This window comes from Acanthaster planci, linkage group LG12 (genome assembly GCF_054643075.1).
Source record: "Acanthaster planci isolate LZ-2023a linkage group LG12, COTS_SCS, whole genome shotgun sequence".
Classification (NCBI taxonomy): Eukaryota; Metazoa; Echinodermata; class Asteroidea; order Valvatida; family Acanthasteridae; genus Acanthaster; species Acanthaster planci.
Genome location: NC_141788.1, coordinates 9,233,205 through 9,248,741, shown reverse-complemented (window position 1 = coordinate 9,248,741; position 15,537 = coordinate 9,233,205). Strand labels below are relative to the sequence as shown.

General features: G+C 41.9%; 2 protein-coding genes across 2 annotated transcripts in view; one reads left to right on the top strand and one right to left on the bottom strand.

The window, feature by feature from the left end:
• The window catches only part of LOC110985175 (rapamycin-insensitive companion of mTOR-like), a 55,217-nt gene extending 45,491 nt beyond the window's left edge, over positions 1 to 9,726 (bottom strand). The window contains exons 1-3 of the mRNA XM_022246014.2: positions 9,587 to 9,726; positions 9,444 to 9,491; positions 2,616 to 2,713 (exon numbers count right to left, since the gene is read on the bottom strand). Coding sequence (XP_022101706.2) covers positions 2,616 to 2,713; positions 9,444 to 9,491; positions 9,587 to 9,632 — 192 coding nt within the window. The 5' untranslated portion in view covers positions 9,633 to 9,726. The remainder of the gene's footprint in view (positions 1 to 2,615; positions 2,714 to 9,443; positions 9,492 to 9,586) is intronic.
• Positions 9,727 to 12,201: 2,475 nt separating this feature from the next.
• atp5f1d (ATP synthase F1 subunit delta) lies at positions 12,202 to 15,334 on the top strand. The gene is made up of 5 exons (XM_022246001.2): positions 12,202 to 12,453; positions 13,208 to 13,361; positions 13,753 to 13,841; positions 14,307 to 14,471; positions 14,773 to 15,334. The coding sequence occupies exons 1-4, from the start codon at positions 12,298 to 12,300 to the stop codon at positions 14,433 to 14,435; spliced, it is 528 nt and encodes a 175-aa protein (XP_022101693.2). The 5' UTR covers positions 12,202 to 12,297; the 3' UTR covers positions 14,436 to 14,471; positions 14,773 to 15,334.
• The last annotated feature ends 203 nt before the right edge of the window (positions 15,335 to 15,537 follow it).

Sequence of the window (15,537 nt, the reverse complement as noted above, 5' to 3'; positions counted from 1 at the left end):
TGTACGACGGGCTACTTGAGTTACGAGCATGTGTAGGCGCTGCATGTTTGGGTGAATGCAGACATTATAGCATCGGGTTAATAATACCCGGTACCACCAACAGTTTAAGAGATTCTGTGAAGTGCACGCCACGGCAAGGACTCGCATGTTGACAGAAGGTCTCACATTTCAGACATTCATGTACGTTGACATTTTGCACCCGGAAGAAATGAGGATCTGCCGCACAGCTGAACAACACAAGGTGCAAATGACATGAATAGTCTTTTCCGTGAAGGTGGTTCATGTGTCGGGACATTCTGGCACATTTGCCGAGGGGGTCAGCCAGGTATTGATATGGTTGGTTGTGTCATTTCTAAAGTTGCATTCCAGCACATGAAAATATCCACACATACATGTACGTGTATATACAATTGTTACCACATTTGATTAACATGTCAAGTTTAATCACACTGGTTTCTTGGAGTTATTTTTCACAGATATCAGCCTAACCATGAGTAACTTAGAACAGAACCAGCCATTCCTGTAAACCTGGAAAACTTATGCATTTGTAGAATTCTAAGGTTTAGTGCTGTTCCAAACAATCTTCTAAGGAACATCAAAATCTAAGAGGTTTGACATTATTAAAAAATCCATATACATGTACATGTATATATTTCACAGTGTAGAAAATAGATATTACTTTGAAGATATTACTTAGGGGTGCAGCAATGGTTCATACACATTTAGATATTAACCTCAGTTGAATTGGGCCGTTTTCCAATACTCAACTTAGGCTCCATCTCGGCTTCAACTGTTTTTTTCACTACCTAACTTTGAAGCTGTAAGCGCAATAATTAGTCCACAAAACATCAAATAAGATGCAAAAGAACCAAAAATTTCAGGCCTACAATCGGGGATTGGTTTTGGGAACAAAGCCTGAGATGAAGACGAAGTTGAGTATTGGAAAATGGCCCTGGTAACCAAGTGACCAGTGTTTAGGACTCATTTTCAGTGAGCGACCCCAGTACAAGGGACCACTGTATCCATCTTGAGCAGAGGCACCCCCCATGGGTTGAAAAAGATCCAGGTTGGTCGGGAGTTTTCATTTTTGCTGGTAGCTGGACGACTGCAAGGCACGCAAAATTTCAAAAGTCGTTCGTGAATCAGCGAAGTGCAGTTCCTGCCAAAGGAGCCTCCATTACGTCCCTCTGTTGGTCGCGCTCAGGGCTCATACCGGTGCTTCATGCACAAAGACTGATTAACTTTCGCGTCCCGGAGACAACTCAATCTTTTGTGATATTTTGCACTTGATTACGATGTACCGGTATGAACTTGGGGCTATTTTCAAACAATAAACATTTTCCAAGTGTACATTATGAGCCATTGTTCAACACTTTTGTCGAATTTGAATTTTCATAAGCCTCTGTCTGAATAACCCTCTTCAAAAAATGCAATTTACGGATGATACATGTATTCACTTCAAAGGATGTGTGAGTTCTTATATAATTTCCACATAGTAACTACTTTTGTCTTCTTTCCAAAATATTCAGTCACTGTCTTTGCCTAAATGATGAAACCTGAAGCCTCCACACGGTTCATCCCTTTCACAAATCCATCTGCCTTCTTTAATTTCTTCTCCCATCCCTTAAAACCAATCTCCACTCCAAACCAATCTCTCCGGCCAAGAGACGACAGAGACAAGAATGCCAGAGACAGGAGACCCCCCCCTCGCCTGTTTCAGTCAATATACCCATCTTTCATATTGGCACCTGACAAAACCAGACCTTTAAGGTGACGTGACGTGACCGGGCGACGGACGGTCAACCCCCCTTCCTCACAAGCTCTCTACAGTTGGCATGGGCACCAAAGCCACTAAGTCTCTGATTATCCTGGGGTATATGTACATTGTACACATAATGTATCGCTCACGTTTTGAGATTAGAACAAACACGGAATGACAAAAGTGGGGAGCTTTTTCAACAACTCCAACATTGCTACATGTCCATGTACATTCTGTCTGTCAAGTTGGACTTCTTCTAGTAACATGCCCTACATGCCCATACACACACAGAATACTTATGGGTACATGTGCACGACCCAAATCACGAGTACACCTTTTTTTTTACAAAGACCTGTCATAATGGCAGAGCAATGTAGAATAACTCTTTGCAAAATTTGGGTTTTGCCAAACTTAAAATACAGTTTACTTTTAGCTGACATAAAGCTGCATGGCTGATTCATGTGTAACCTAACCATGTTTAAATCATTGTTCTGAACACGGTGTTCATAACATGGACACCCAAAACAGGTGGACCCATGACAGCGGCTGTGCACATGGGTTTTTTTTTTCCCTGAAATGTGCAGATTTGAGAAAAACTACAGGCCAGCCATGACATGACTGAAACACAGGGAAAGTAACGGCTGTCCACACAGTGTGATTCAACACTGACGAAATGAAGGTTTATAACAGCAGACCGACCATAGAGTCTGACTCGTAAATAAATAAACTGTGAAGAAGAATCATATTAATTGGTTCATATCGCCTGCTATGACCAGTCACACAAGAGTTGTGCAAATCTTGTCTCTGAAACCCTAGGTATTTACATGCAAAAAAAATAATGAGTTGAGCAACCCACCTTGACAAAGTTGTTGAGGTAAGCCACCCGCCTGCCCCGGTTGATGTTCCGTTCCTGTACCACATGGACGAGGATATCCCGCACATTATCAGCTGGCTCTGAAAATTTCAAGAGAATCATGGTTACGTGCGGCGGGCCTTGGGCAAATTGGCTTGTAAACTCCTGCCGTGGCGGCACCCACGGTCCGCAATGGCCAAGTGACCACCCGGCTGTTGCAGCCTCGTTATCTAATACCCGTATTACGAGAGAAACCGTGAATTTTTTTTCCCCATTGATTTCTTTGCCCTCGGCAGGATGAAATCATACACCGAGATGAGGTGCCCAGAGATTCCAGGGAGATAATGAGGCCACAGAGTTGGCTGTGTGTGTCACCCAGACTAAAGGTTAATTGGAGAAGAAAAAAAACAGCAAAAAATCTGATAATGGTGGGGCGTGTAATCAAAACTCCCCACAAACTTTGGGCCAATACTTTGCAATCATGCACAGGCAAGCCCTTAGACCGTTTGTGCACACATTTGTTTTTTTTTTTTCAGGGGGCTAGAGGTGCACACTGCCGTCAGAATATTATAAATTCTGTGTTATGGGCTCGGAAAGTTCACCTGGAAAATTCATAGATTTAGATCGAATTTCTTGCAAAAAAAAAGATTGGCCATGCAGCACTGAGAAGATATTTTTTAGAAGAGTGCTTTTGCCGTTGACTTATGTGTAACTTTACACTTACAATGTCCGTCTTTAACCTTAGGGGCATGTACAGTCATTTGCAAAAGTTTAAGACCACCTGGGATTTTATTGGTATTTCTGTCACTGGGCCTGCATTACATTGTCTGATTGAATGATTACTTAACATGTTTTTACAGTGGTGCATAACATCGGTGTAGTGCTATATACCCATTTGAATGAAATTTTTTGCAAAGGCAGGTCTTGTATGACATTTTGTCTGTAAGGCAGCTTGGGGAAAAAAACCCAGTCTATGCAATCAGAAATAAAGGAGGGAACACTGAATATTAGACTGTTAACATGTCAAATCATGGAAATGTAGTCAAAAATGTGCAACCAAGGTACATGTACCAAGGTTACACATTGAAAATAAACATAAGTTGCCATGATTGATTGGTTTACATGTAAGTTTGGTTTTCCTTCAGGTTAATGCATTTTCTGCGGGTGGTCCTAAACTTTTGCAAATGACTGTCCATAGATGTGCAATTTTTGATATACATGTATCATACCCTTCAGTGTACCTTCCAATTCCAAATGGTTTGGCATTGCAGAAACAGGTCAATCTTATAATGTACTGGTTCAACATGTACATACACCACCTTTGCATTAGTGGCCCTTGTTTTGGATTTTATGGGATAAATGACTTCAGAATGATTTCTGTTTGATAGCACCCTCGCACAAGATGAACAGGTAACACCAAACAGGAATGCATGGGCGTTGCTAACAAGGTTGATTTTGTACTGTCGATACATTATGTTCAGTTCTAGGGATGTGCTAGAGCTATTCAGCCGAATAACTTTTACCACTGGCTAAAAATACCAGACCACTCCACTGCATCAGACTGGCATCAAAATCAGCAAACCCTCGCCAAAAGGAAGCTCTTAAAAACCAGAAACCCCAAGTCAAGGTTGACTGACTCATTAATCGAATATTTAGATGCTTCCACTCCAATTATAAAGATGTACATTTTCATGCCATTCAGAAAACTGAATATGCGTGTACCTATATTTCCTCCTAAATATCATGATGTCTATATGGCACATTGATTCATTTGTTGGGTTTGGCGCCAATTGCCACACTGGGCAAAGCCTCGTCAATCTTACAACAAAAATGAGGTGTAAATGTACATTACCAAATGTACTTGTACATAGATGTACGGTACCTGTACAGCCTCCTGTATAGTGCATGCACTTTTTTTTTAATGAAAAGGGCCAGGCGGTACAACGCTCTTAACCGACAATTAAGTGTACACCAAGGTCAAGTGCACTGATTGGAAATGTCAAGGCATGGGAAAATGCAGTTCTCCGACACAGCACACAGGACTTGTACAGCATTTGTAGAAATCTGACTGGTAGCCAATCAAGGCTTGACACGGACACATGCAGCATTGCCATGCGACAAAATCGCGAACAGATGAGTAGATGGGGCTGGAGATTTCACAGGAGTTCAAATGGTTCTGTCGAGAATTGGGCTCGTGTGTATCACTGAGCACGTGTATCATGTGCATTCAAACCAATCTAAAAAAACACCCGGTTGTTGGATGCACGTCAGCCTTAGCCCAACACAACCGCGTCATCATTATTACAACCATTTTGAACTGGACAGGTGCACTTTAATTGATCAAAATCTTTGAATAGTTTTTCATGATTTGGAGTGGGAAGCAACTGTAGGTACATTTAACATGGTACTAGCAATATCCTTATAGATCTACCGGTAGCATCACGGGGTGCAGTCTAAGTACGTGTGTACATATACATGAAGACCTAAGAGCGTTAATAACACTGTACCTGTGGCAATATATCACTGCTGCTGGTGACATTTAATGAGGTTTGACGGACGGACAACTAGTGTTATGGTTGAAAGTCTTTCAACTGAGAAAGAATACTGAACTTTTTGAGATAATTTGGCAGAAATCAAGCTGAAGTAGCGATGACTGTTGCCATGCTCGCCAAGTGCGACCAAAAACAAAGGTAGTGGCATTTCTGGTAATCCCGCCCAATCTAGGACTTTTGCGAAACCGTTTTTTTAACGGTGCCAGCCCCCAAAAGTTACGGGACCTATTTTTTTGTGCGTAAGATATATCATCCCGCATTTTGTAAAGTTTTGAGCTTCATATATTAGCTTGTTGGCTCACAAAGATGAGCTCGGTCTTGTGTGTTTGTACCCGTGACTATCTGCTGTCGAATTGCATTAACCACTCAACCAGTGATTATAACAGTGATGTGTAGGCCTAAGCAGTGTTAACGTACATGTATACAGTGAATAATAAGTCCAATTATGTATATTGAATATGTATCGTCGCATATCAGACAAGCCGACAAATATGAAATATCACCGCTTTCGAGAAAGCACGTTTTCGGTTAAGCAGATAATGTGCATGCTCATTTTCGATATTTAATTCAACCCTCTTTTGATCTCTGATACATAACAGATACCAAATTGGTCTTTGAAATCGTTCCCTAATTTGTATTTTGGCTCTGTGAGCAATGCTTTGTTTGAATACTTCTGTCAAACCTATTTGTCAGTTCATGAGATAACCCCTGAAAGTCGCCGCAACGGTCAATTCGCTGGTTCGTTAGATATGCCACAGTAAATGTACGTATTCAGACCTTCAGTAAATGATACAAACAAGTCTTGCAGGGACAAATACGTTATGTAAGACACATAGAATGAGGAATCAAGCTACACACACGTACCGTAAGACAACGAACCATTAACTACTCCGACTCTAAAAACAATGCCTTTAAAAATTCGGACCGTAATTTCAGTTTCTGTGACAGAAACGACACTTCTTTGTTTGGCCTGATTAGAAAATAACGTGTTTAGATAAACAAGGATTGTACAAAATCAGTCTCGGACCTGGACTACAGTCCAAGTTTTGTATTTTTTAGTGTCGGGCATTTTCAGCATATTTCTTTTGTCCAGGTACAAGCGCTCAGGTTCCCGGCCCCTAATCAACGGCCCACAAGCCCAAACCAAATTGCCTCCCAAGGTTCAGCATCCTTGCTGTTTTGACTGAGAAAAGAACCCAACTCAAAAAAAAAAAACCAAAAAAAACAACCTCCCCCCCAAAAAAATACATGCCCAAACATATTATCAGTAGATAAAATTCCTGGAATCGAAAAAAAAAAAATTGATGTGGGCGGGATTGATGAATTCCTGATTAGTTTTGGAGAGTCTTGTTCTCTCGTCTGAGAGAGCCTGCTTCACTTTCACACTCACAGCTTGCGCGCTCATGACAAGTAATTTGAGCAGGGCGACTCATTTCAAGAATGACCTGCCTATCATGACAACAACAACGTAGCAGGTGGAAGGGGGGGACTTATCTGATGCATCGTCTTGTAATGAAGCACGCTGATTAATTTGTTATTTCCACAATGGTTGATCTGGGGACACAGTATCTTGTCACGGGGCCACAAATTAATTCCTTCCTCGTGTGCAATGCCCCACACTATGTACGTCCACACAGTGACAACCGTAAGATAGCGACGGATTTTTGGTTCTCGTGGGTGTCAAAAATAGCTGGAAGGGCAATCCAGATATAAAGCTAGGAGTGTACCGTATAATACTTGTAAAAATTTGATACACAGAAATGTACATACATGTACATGTATGCAAAGGTCTGAATCATATGGATCAGTCTTGTTCTCAGGTCTCCACAAAGACACTGTATTAAGTTGGAATAGATGATATTTGCTAAAATGTATACAGTTCCTTTGATTAAAGAGGTGTATCTTCATTAATATTACTACTGGCCAATCAAAATCAGGATTTGAAACTCTTTCATTCAGAATTGACCAATCACATTTTTCCGGCCTGGTGACTCCATATGCAGCAAGGTATGAGGCGGAGAGAACCCCCCCTGCTTTGTGTTGGTCATTGTCTAGCAGGAATCTGGGGAATTCCTTTCAGACATCTTGGGGGATGTGTTAAGTAACAATAGTCTGGAATGTGTATAGGGATTGGACATGTTGGGGGGGTACCCCTTGGTCTCATTTCTTGCTGGGTATAGGTGACTCTGGCCTTTTTTTTAGCTTGCATATATAGCACCCATCAGCAGCATTAGAAAAAAGGAACCAGACCAGTCTGCAATGATTGGATCTCAGACTCATTACCCTTTTGAAATAATCTTCCAGGGGTATGAATTTCCCAAGGTCCACCTCAAAAAGGAAAAAACAATATCTCTAGAAAGTAAATATGGGATATGATAGGCAAAAAAAGAACTGAAGACAAAAAAAAAACAGAAATGGACACTGAAGCATGGCTGAAACCCGGATCCTGGTCCACGGCAAACATTCTGCACATGAAGCACCTCAGCTATCGTTGCTAGTTTGGTGGAATCCAAACTTGACACTGATTTGACAATGGGTAATTTACAATGCCACAACTATGGCCTTAAGGAAATTCCATTCCAGCTGCTTGTAACTATGGCCACTTTCTTTTTAAATATGAAACTGGAAGGCAAGTCTTTCTTCTTACAGGGTACCTTTGCTTTTCAAAATGTTTACTTAAAACATCTATTTCCTATAAATTGTGCGTGGATGAGGCAGTTCTAGAAAAGTTATGAAAAAAATACTGGAAAGAGTTCCATTGCCGGCCAGCACCTTAGACCTATTGCACAGAATCTATGGTCTGCAAAGTGGAAAAAGTCTAAGTTTTCTTAAGACAGGGGACATTTAGCCATCGCCAGCTAAATTCAACTACAAGTAAACAGTAGTTTGCCGTCTACGAGTAGACAACAACCTCTTCAATACGTATACATTACCACTACTTTCCAAGGGTTACGGACAACTCATCCGTTGGGACAACTCGACTGAGTCGACTCAGGACAACTCGACTGTTAATGCAACTCAAGCGATGGACAACTCAACCGTTAAGACAAGTAAAGACAAGTTGACTCCAAACCAGAGACAAGTACGTGTCAAGCACATGCGGATGTTAAGCTATAAGCACCATTGATCTCCATTTTAATGGAGATCAATGGAGAATTTGTGCTAAGCACTGATCTCCTTATAATAAATGGAGATCAATACTTAGCACAAACTGCTTGGCGATGTGCTTGGGCAAAATTTGCACATATTTCACACACAGGCCTCAGGACACGGCACACTCGGTTTCGCGGCTAATGGCAACGGATGGGGCATGCATGGCACAAAAAAGGAAACACGGCAGCCGGCCGCATCCCGCACGCACTGCAGTGCGATGGATTACCGGCGCTGACTTGAATTGTGAAGTCAAACTTCATGGGGGTTATCCTGTCCGGGACCGGGAAATTTACTAAACAGCCAGACACGACCCACATAAACAAGTCGACTTGTCTCAATGGAGGACTTGTCTCGACAGTCGAGTTGTTTCAAAGGTCGAGTTGTCTTAACCGCCAAGTTGTGCTCAGTCGAGTTATCCCAACAGACGACATGTCTGGACCCCCATTCCAAGTAGGGTCTGTGGTTTAATGGAAAGTGCACACATCTTCACATCACATGATTCGCTCAGCTCCCAGCTGGGTTCCATTCTCAGCTGTCTCAAAACAGTTACTGCACGAGTCTGGCTAAAGATCGTTTAGGCTAGTTAAATTTAGCCTGCGACAGGTGAATATTACAGGCCTAACATTAGGCCTACAAAAAAAAAATGCCTACATCATACATTGCTTACAAGTATTCTTTAAGAAAATTTTTTACCTCCTCGACTATTGTTAGATTTACACCTTTTGGTAGTTTTCAAGTTTAGTAACTTGTTTGTTATCCAATCCAAATGGCAATGATGCAAATTGCAATGGCAATGTCCATAATGTCAAAAAACTGACAATCGTATGTCATCATCAGATCATGCATGGTCATGTTTATCTGTTTACATAGTTTAGGCCTGCCTACCAATCAATAAAAACAGTCAAATCATATAATTGTCCGATATCCCATCTGATATCCCGGAGAGGAGCAGACGTCAGACCCCATAGTTCTGGGGGTAATATCCCATGATCAGTGATACTATTAATAGCCCATGTACAGTACACCATAACCATCACGACTGACTTTTGACATGTGATAGCATAGGCCTACTTGGGGAACATGACAAATTGACAAATGACACCGGCGATGACGATTTGAAACACACCTTTGTTTAAATCCAGCGGCACATCCGCGTCTCCGCTATCATGGCGACCTGAAAACAAGCAGACAAGCAATCATTGCTTCCTCCATCAGACTCTTCCCAAATAGTCCAAATTCAGCGCCCAGAATTCACAGTTAGTGCCTTACCTTTTGGACGCCTGCCGCTGCGTCTCGGATACATGGTCGCCGCCATGCTAGATGGTACAATGGCGCATGTGCACTCGATATGTGGCAAATGGATAGTCTGGTGCTTCAGCCGCTCACATTATCGCGTTTGTGTTGGGATCCAATCTGGCGACAAAGTGGGGGGGGGGGGTACAAAGAGTTATATTATAACTCGGGGGGGGGGTTATCGGTGCAAAGTTCACCAACTGATAGCGAAGCCACGAATGCGTTTGTCTCTAAACAACCCGCAACATCATGTCCTGTAATCGCAACAATTATGAAATTTTGGCTGGAAATTTTGTGCTTGTAAGTTTTAAGCTGATCGACACCGATAAGTGACAAGGGGGGGGGGTCGCCCAAAGTTCAGCCTGCCTTGCATGAACCAAAGCCAGAATTAAATAAAAACTCTGATGGGACCACTAGAGGGTGCCAAATAAAGTTTCGGCGACACTTTCCCAAAACAAAACTTTAGGCTACGCCAAAGTTGGAAAGTTTGCCAAGAGCCCAGGCTCGGTAATTCACTACCACGAGCGCATCAAATATCCCACACCGTCTCTCATTGTTTTGTTTGTTTATTTTATTTGTTTGCTTGTTTTTTTAATAAAAATAATAGATAGGTGTTTTGGTCAGTTTAATTTGCGTTCCTTCCAAAGCGTGTAAAAGCCTCGCATAATACGAAATTTCCATTTTTTTTCCCCAAAACGTGACGTTGCCCCCTCCACCCAAAATATTGTTATGGCTGGTAATGCCCTTGACTCGTTATTTTGATTTTAATCTGTATCAAGGAAAAACACAAAATTAATCAAAATATGACAAGATGACGAAGTAAAAACAAACAGGGTGTGTTTCATGAGAAAAAACCTGTCGAGAACAATAGGTCATAAGCGACAACGTTTTTATCATTCCTCCAAGAAATCATCCCCGCTCCTTCAACTGCACATTCTGCTTTTAGCCCAGGACGGCAACCTTTTTTTTTACAACCAATTTATTTTATGGCATTTGCTAATGGACAAGATGATGCGATTTTTCCTCAGATCTGGTCATTAGACCGATGAATCACACAAGCGTACGGCGGTCCTTGTCAAATCCCGCCAGCAATGCCGTGTTTGGGTTGTGGAGAGCCCTGATGCCCTCCCATAACACGCCTCGTGTACTGATCGTATAGGTTCATCTGGGAAAGGTAAAAATTCGCATGCAGCCACAATCTGCATACTGATTACCTTAAGGACTGTAGTCCAACTACTGTCTTGGGTGCCATGACAATTGTCTCAGCCGATTTAGGACCTGATAAAATTAATAGAAACGTTTGGATCCATCATTACTACAGATATCAAGATGCCTTGCTCGAGGCTGAAAGAAATGCTACACGACACAAACCCGTAACTGTCGATAACTATTATGAACGATGTCTCAAATGGGTAATTACAGGCCAGACAAAATTGATATAAATATTGAGGTTGATCATTCGAACAAAGTAGAAGTTGTTTCGCCGAAGGGCCACGTACGGCATTACTTCACAGTGCCAATGTAGACAATGCCTATAGTCTGTTTAATTACAAGACAACATTGATCAAAATCTGCATTTATCATCATTACAGACACAGTCAAGCTGAGTCGAGACATTTCAAAATCTAGATATTTAGACGGGAAGGGATGTGGCTTTTCATCTTTTACACATCAGACATGACAGCGTGAGCTTTGAAGATATTTTAAATGAGTTTAACTTTAAAAATGTTTCACCGTAAAAACACTTAAAATCGTATACAACTTGTACATGAAAATCATTAATTCAAAGAAAAAAAAACAGTCCAGTGCTCTAGATTTCAAGTATAAGGTCGAAGCTTTCAGTTTAATAGGGTGTACGTTTATTTAAAAGGGGGGCAATGTCGGAGATAGAAGTCAATATCGACGCCCGCGGCCAATATTGTTCCCGATCTCGATAGGTTGGTCACATCAACAATTCAGAAACTTTGGATGCTTTTTTGGCTGCGAAATAAGGATGAACTTTAAATTTCATACATTTCCTGAAATTGCTATTGCAGTAAATATAGGCCCCCCCACAAAAAAGGTCGGTGAATCCGTATAATACAAATATCTTTAACAGAGGCCCGCAGAACATGTTTGACATGTGACTTAACTCTATTCATATTCAATGTCTTTCAAGCTTGTAAAAGGAAACTTAACCTTAAAAGTTAATGGCGCAACGTGAATAAAATGTTTGCCCCAAAACTCGTAAGTTTAATCCTAAACGGATCTGGAACCCAATTTTCGTAAGACTTAAACGAATCGGAAATTTCTTTATGGAACGTTTTATGGCCTTTCTAAGGGTCAAGTTAAATGTAGGGGGCTTTTGACACACTTTCAGGAGGTAGAACATCTTTTGCTGAGGGACTGCCGCCACGGTTTCCCCCCGGGGACCACCAGTGCTTCTAATCATGACAACTTAGGGAGGATCTAGAGGAGGCCCCGACTCCGCCCTTCCCCAGGGTTGGTGTTTGCCAGCGCCAACAGCATGAAGCAGGATGGTGTTTGCGAGGGCGCCATTTCTCTTTAACAGCTTTTTCACTGCACGATATTGAATTGGCGAGTTGAACGACTTGAATTCAGGCTAGTCCCTTACGATACGCCGGCCGCCGCTCACTCTGTATCACCAACTTTTGATTGCAGTTTGTGAAAGAAGTATATTCTTCAAAATGTCGATGTTAAGGAACATTCTTAGGTTATCTGGTTCCGTAAAAGTGTGTAGAAGCACGTTCAGAGTTTCACAGTCGCTTAGATACTATGCAGAAGACGCAGCAAAGCCGGCGGCGGCGACGCAAATGTCATTTTCATTCGGCATGCCGGGACAGGTAAAGCTAAAAGTTGTGCACAGCATGGAATACATGTACGACAGTCGGCTTGTAATTCCGACAGTTTCCGCTAGTTTGCACAATCCGTTAGTAGAGGTTTGGTATCTGTAAACCAATGGCAGATCATTGATAGTGATCCAGATCTTGATGAAACAAACACGGCCTGGATCTTGATCAGTGATCCCAAAGCTGGTTCGTGCTATCCATTAGGTAGGTTCCGGAGTCAGTGATCCAGATCTGCATGAAACAGACAGGCCCATAGAGTCGTACATTTATTAGAAATATATTTGCAATAATAGTGGGATCCCAGACAAAATGATAATCAGGGAAAATAAGGATTTTGAAATTACCCCCAAAACTACTAGTTTATACTGAAATTGTAGCTTTTACTCAAGGCAACAGCTTGACTGGTGCCAGACAAATTGATACTTCAAAGGGATTGGAAACCCCAACACTGCCAGCCTAGCCCGGGAGAACGCCAGCCATCATGACTTTCTTTAAAAATCACAGTTTGAGGCACATAATTGCGCACGTTCAAAGATTGCGCTCAACCTTATCTGAGCAGATTTGATATGCGCAACCTAATTGCTGAAGGAAAATTTCTCAAGTTGCGCAAATTTGAAATTTCCGAACTTTCAAATATTGCGCTGAATGGTGCTGTCTGTCTAGAACCCGTAAAATAAATTAAGCCCAAGTGGCAATAATACATGTACAACAGTAGTGGAATTCTGGCATCATCGATTTCGTTCAACAGATGTTTTACAACAATGCTGACGTGAAGCAGGTCGATGTACCCTCAGGAACCGGCACCTTTGGCATTCTGGCCCAACACGTCCCCTCACTGGCTGTCTTGAAGCCTGGTGTGATCAGTGTACACGAACACGATGGCACCATCAGCAAATATTTTGGTAAATCAATGCACAAGAAGATGATTATTGTAACTAACCACACGGCTAGTTGGAACCGTTGCTTATTTATTCTGCACACCAGTTTATGGACAGTATGGAAGAGTACGTTCTCAGCGGTCTTAAAGAGAGTTATGAGAGACATTACACAGTGTGGCCAGAACCATTGCAAAAATGCTGTGTGATTGTGCTCATTTAGACGAAAATTAGCTGCTCATTATTGTTCTCCTTTACTAGAACTGTCGTGTGTGCAAATGGTTTCATGTACATGTACTCGACATTCATCCACTGTTACTGCATTGAATCCATGAGAAAATGTAGTGATGTAGTTTTTGACTTCAAGTTGCTGTGTCTTCAAATCTTGAGACAAAAGTTGGCGTCTTTGTTGTTGCAGCAAGTAGCGGTTCCGTGACGGTAAACGCCGATTCATCTGTGCAGATCCTAGCAGAGATGGCCGTACCCTTGGACCATCTAGACCCGGCAGTAAGTGAAAATCTGTGTTGGAACAGACATCAGCCCTCTCCCTGCCAAACGCGAGAAACTTCAAAACTACACAAAACTGGGATCTTAATTTCGCAAAGTACTCGATAGCAGAAGCATACATTTCCAATGTTGAGATAATGGGAGAGGTCTCGGGGATCCTGCGGTGGCTGGCAGGCACTCACAGGCCATTTGACCCAGGGATAATTGACCAGTTACCCTGAGTAGAGTACAAGATCTAGCGCCACTCAACAGTTGGCACGAAAGTTGTGCTTAGTGTAGCAGAAAAATTAATGCTGTTTAAGTACATGTACGACTTCATCATGTTGATGCAGGGTTTCAAACCAAAGTGGGGGGGGGGCTTAGCGGGTATGTTATTTACAATGGCTTGGATGTGTACATGTATTCTTACCAGCCCACTTTAAGTTAGTAGTGCAAGACTGAACATTTGTTGCTTCCTTCCGGCAGGCCGTCAAAGAAGGCTTGTCCAAAGCCCAGCAAGAGCTCGCAGCTGCCAGCACTGACCTCGCGAGGGCAGAAGCTCAGATAGCTATTGAGGCACATGAGGCCATGGATCAAGCCATTGCAGGCAAATAGAGCCTTGCATTCTGTCTTCTAGTGTATAGGATTGTGGTAAGCATTTCAGCCATATCTAGACAGCTATATCATCTTTCAGCCCTGTATGAAGAGAGAACTGAACTTCTTTTCATGCAACTGAAAGTAGATTCTTAAATAGACGTAGCAGTGTTATGTGGTCAGTGGATACTTCAAAGCCTTATCACTGAACTCGTTTAGGAAAATGTAACTTGCAGGCAATATTTCAAAAAAAGGTTTCAGATGAAACAAGAATGATCCCAGTTTGAGATATTTCCAAGGTGAAATTCCCTGCATTACTTACTTTGTGTATTTTGTGTATTTTATCCCATTTCCACAGTTTTGTTGGCTGGATTTTACAATGGAAGGACTTAGATATGGGTGGAAGTCGGCAAGCTGTTTTCCCTGCTCGAGAGTGACAGACATCCCTGAGTTGACTTAGAGCCAGAGCAATGTGTCAGATGAGAAATGGCAGATTTTTGTTTGAGTTCAAATTAACACCACTTCGTCACCGTTACTGTTATTTATTTTAACAGATCAGTCCCAACCTAATCAATTCCCCATGAAAAGCAGATTCACTCTTTATCAATTTCTGCACCTTTTAGGTTCCGTCTTTTGGTGTTCGAAAACTTCATGTTGAAAATTTTCACACGGGATAAGGATCAATAAAGATGGTAACTTCCCCTTCCGTGGCCAAATAGTGACTGGTCAGAAGCGTAGGATACATCGCCATTCATGCATTGAAGAAAAAAATGTCAGAATTGCAGATTTAATTAAATCTTGCTTTAATCTGCAGAAATCCGCTTTTTTTTTCTTCCTCTGTCCACTGTTACTGAGATAGGCATGTGATTTTTCAGTGTGAAAATAGATTTTACGACAAATAAAATACCTGTTGAAATACATGTATTCGGTCTGTATCCTTTTGTACTGAGGTGAACAGCCAGTCAAGTGAGTTCTTTAAAAAAGTCCTCAATCCTTCATCTGTTCAAAGATTGAGGTCTGTTCGGGTTAATAAGCAGTGGTGCATGTGAAACATTGACAAAGCTAGTGGGGGAATCTAGTCTTAAAGTTGCGCGTGTGGCAGGGGTCCAGTAGCCACCTTGTG

Coding starts and splice junctions, on each gene's coding strand:
- atp5f1d (XM_022246001.2), top strand. CDS start 12,298: ATGTCGATGTTAAGGAACATTCTTAGGTTATCTGGTTCCGTAAAAGTG. Junction 12,454..13,207: donor CATTCGGCATGCCGGGACAG/GTAAAGCTAAAA, acceptor TTCGTTCAACAG/ATGTTTTACAACAATGCTGA. Junction 13,842..14,306: donor TGGACCATCTAGACCCGGCA/GTAAGTGAAAAT, acceptor TCCTTCCGGCAG/GCCGTCAAAGAAGGCTTGTC.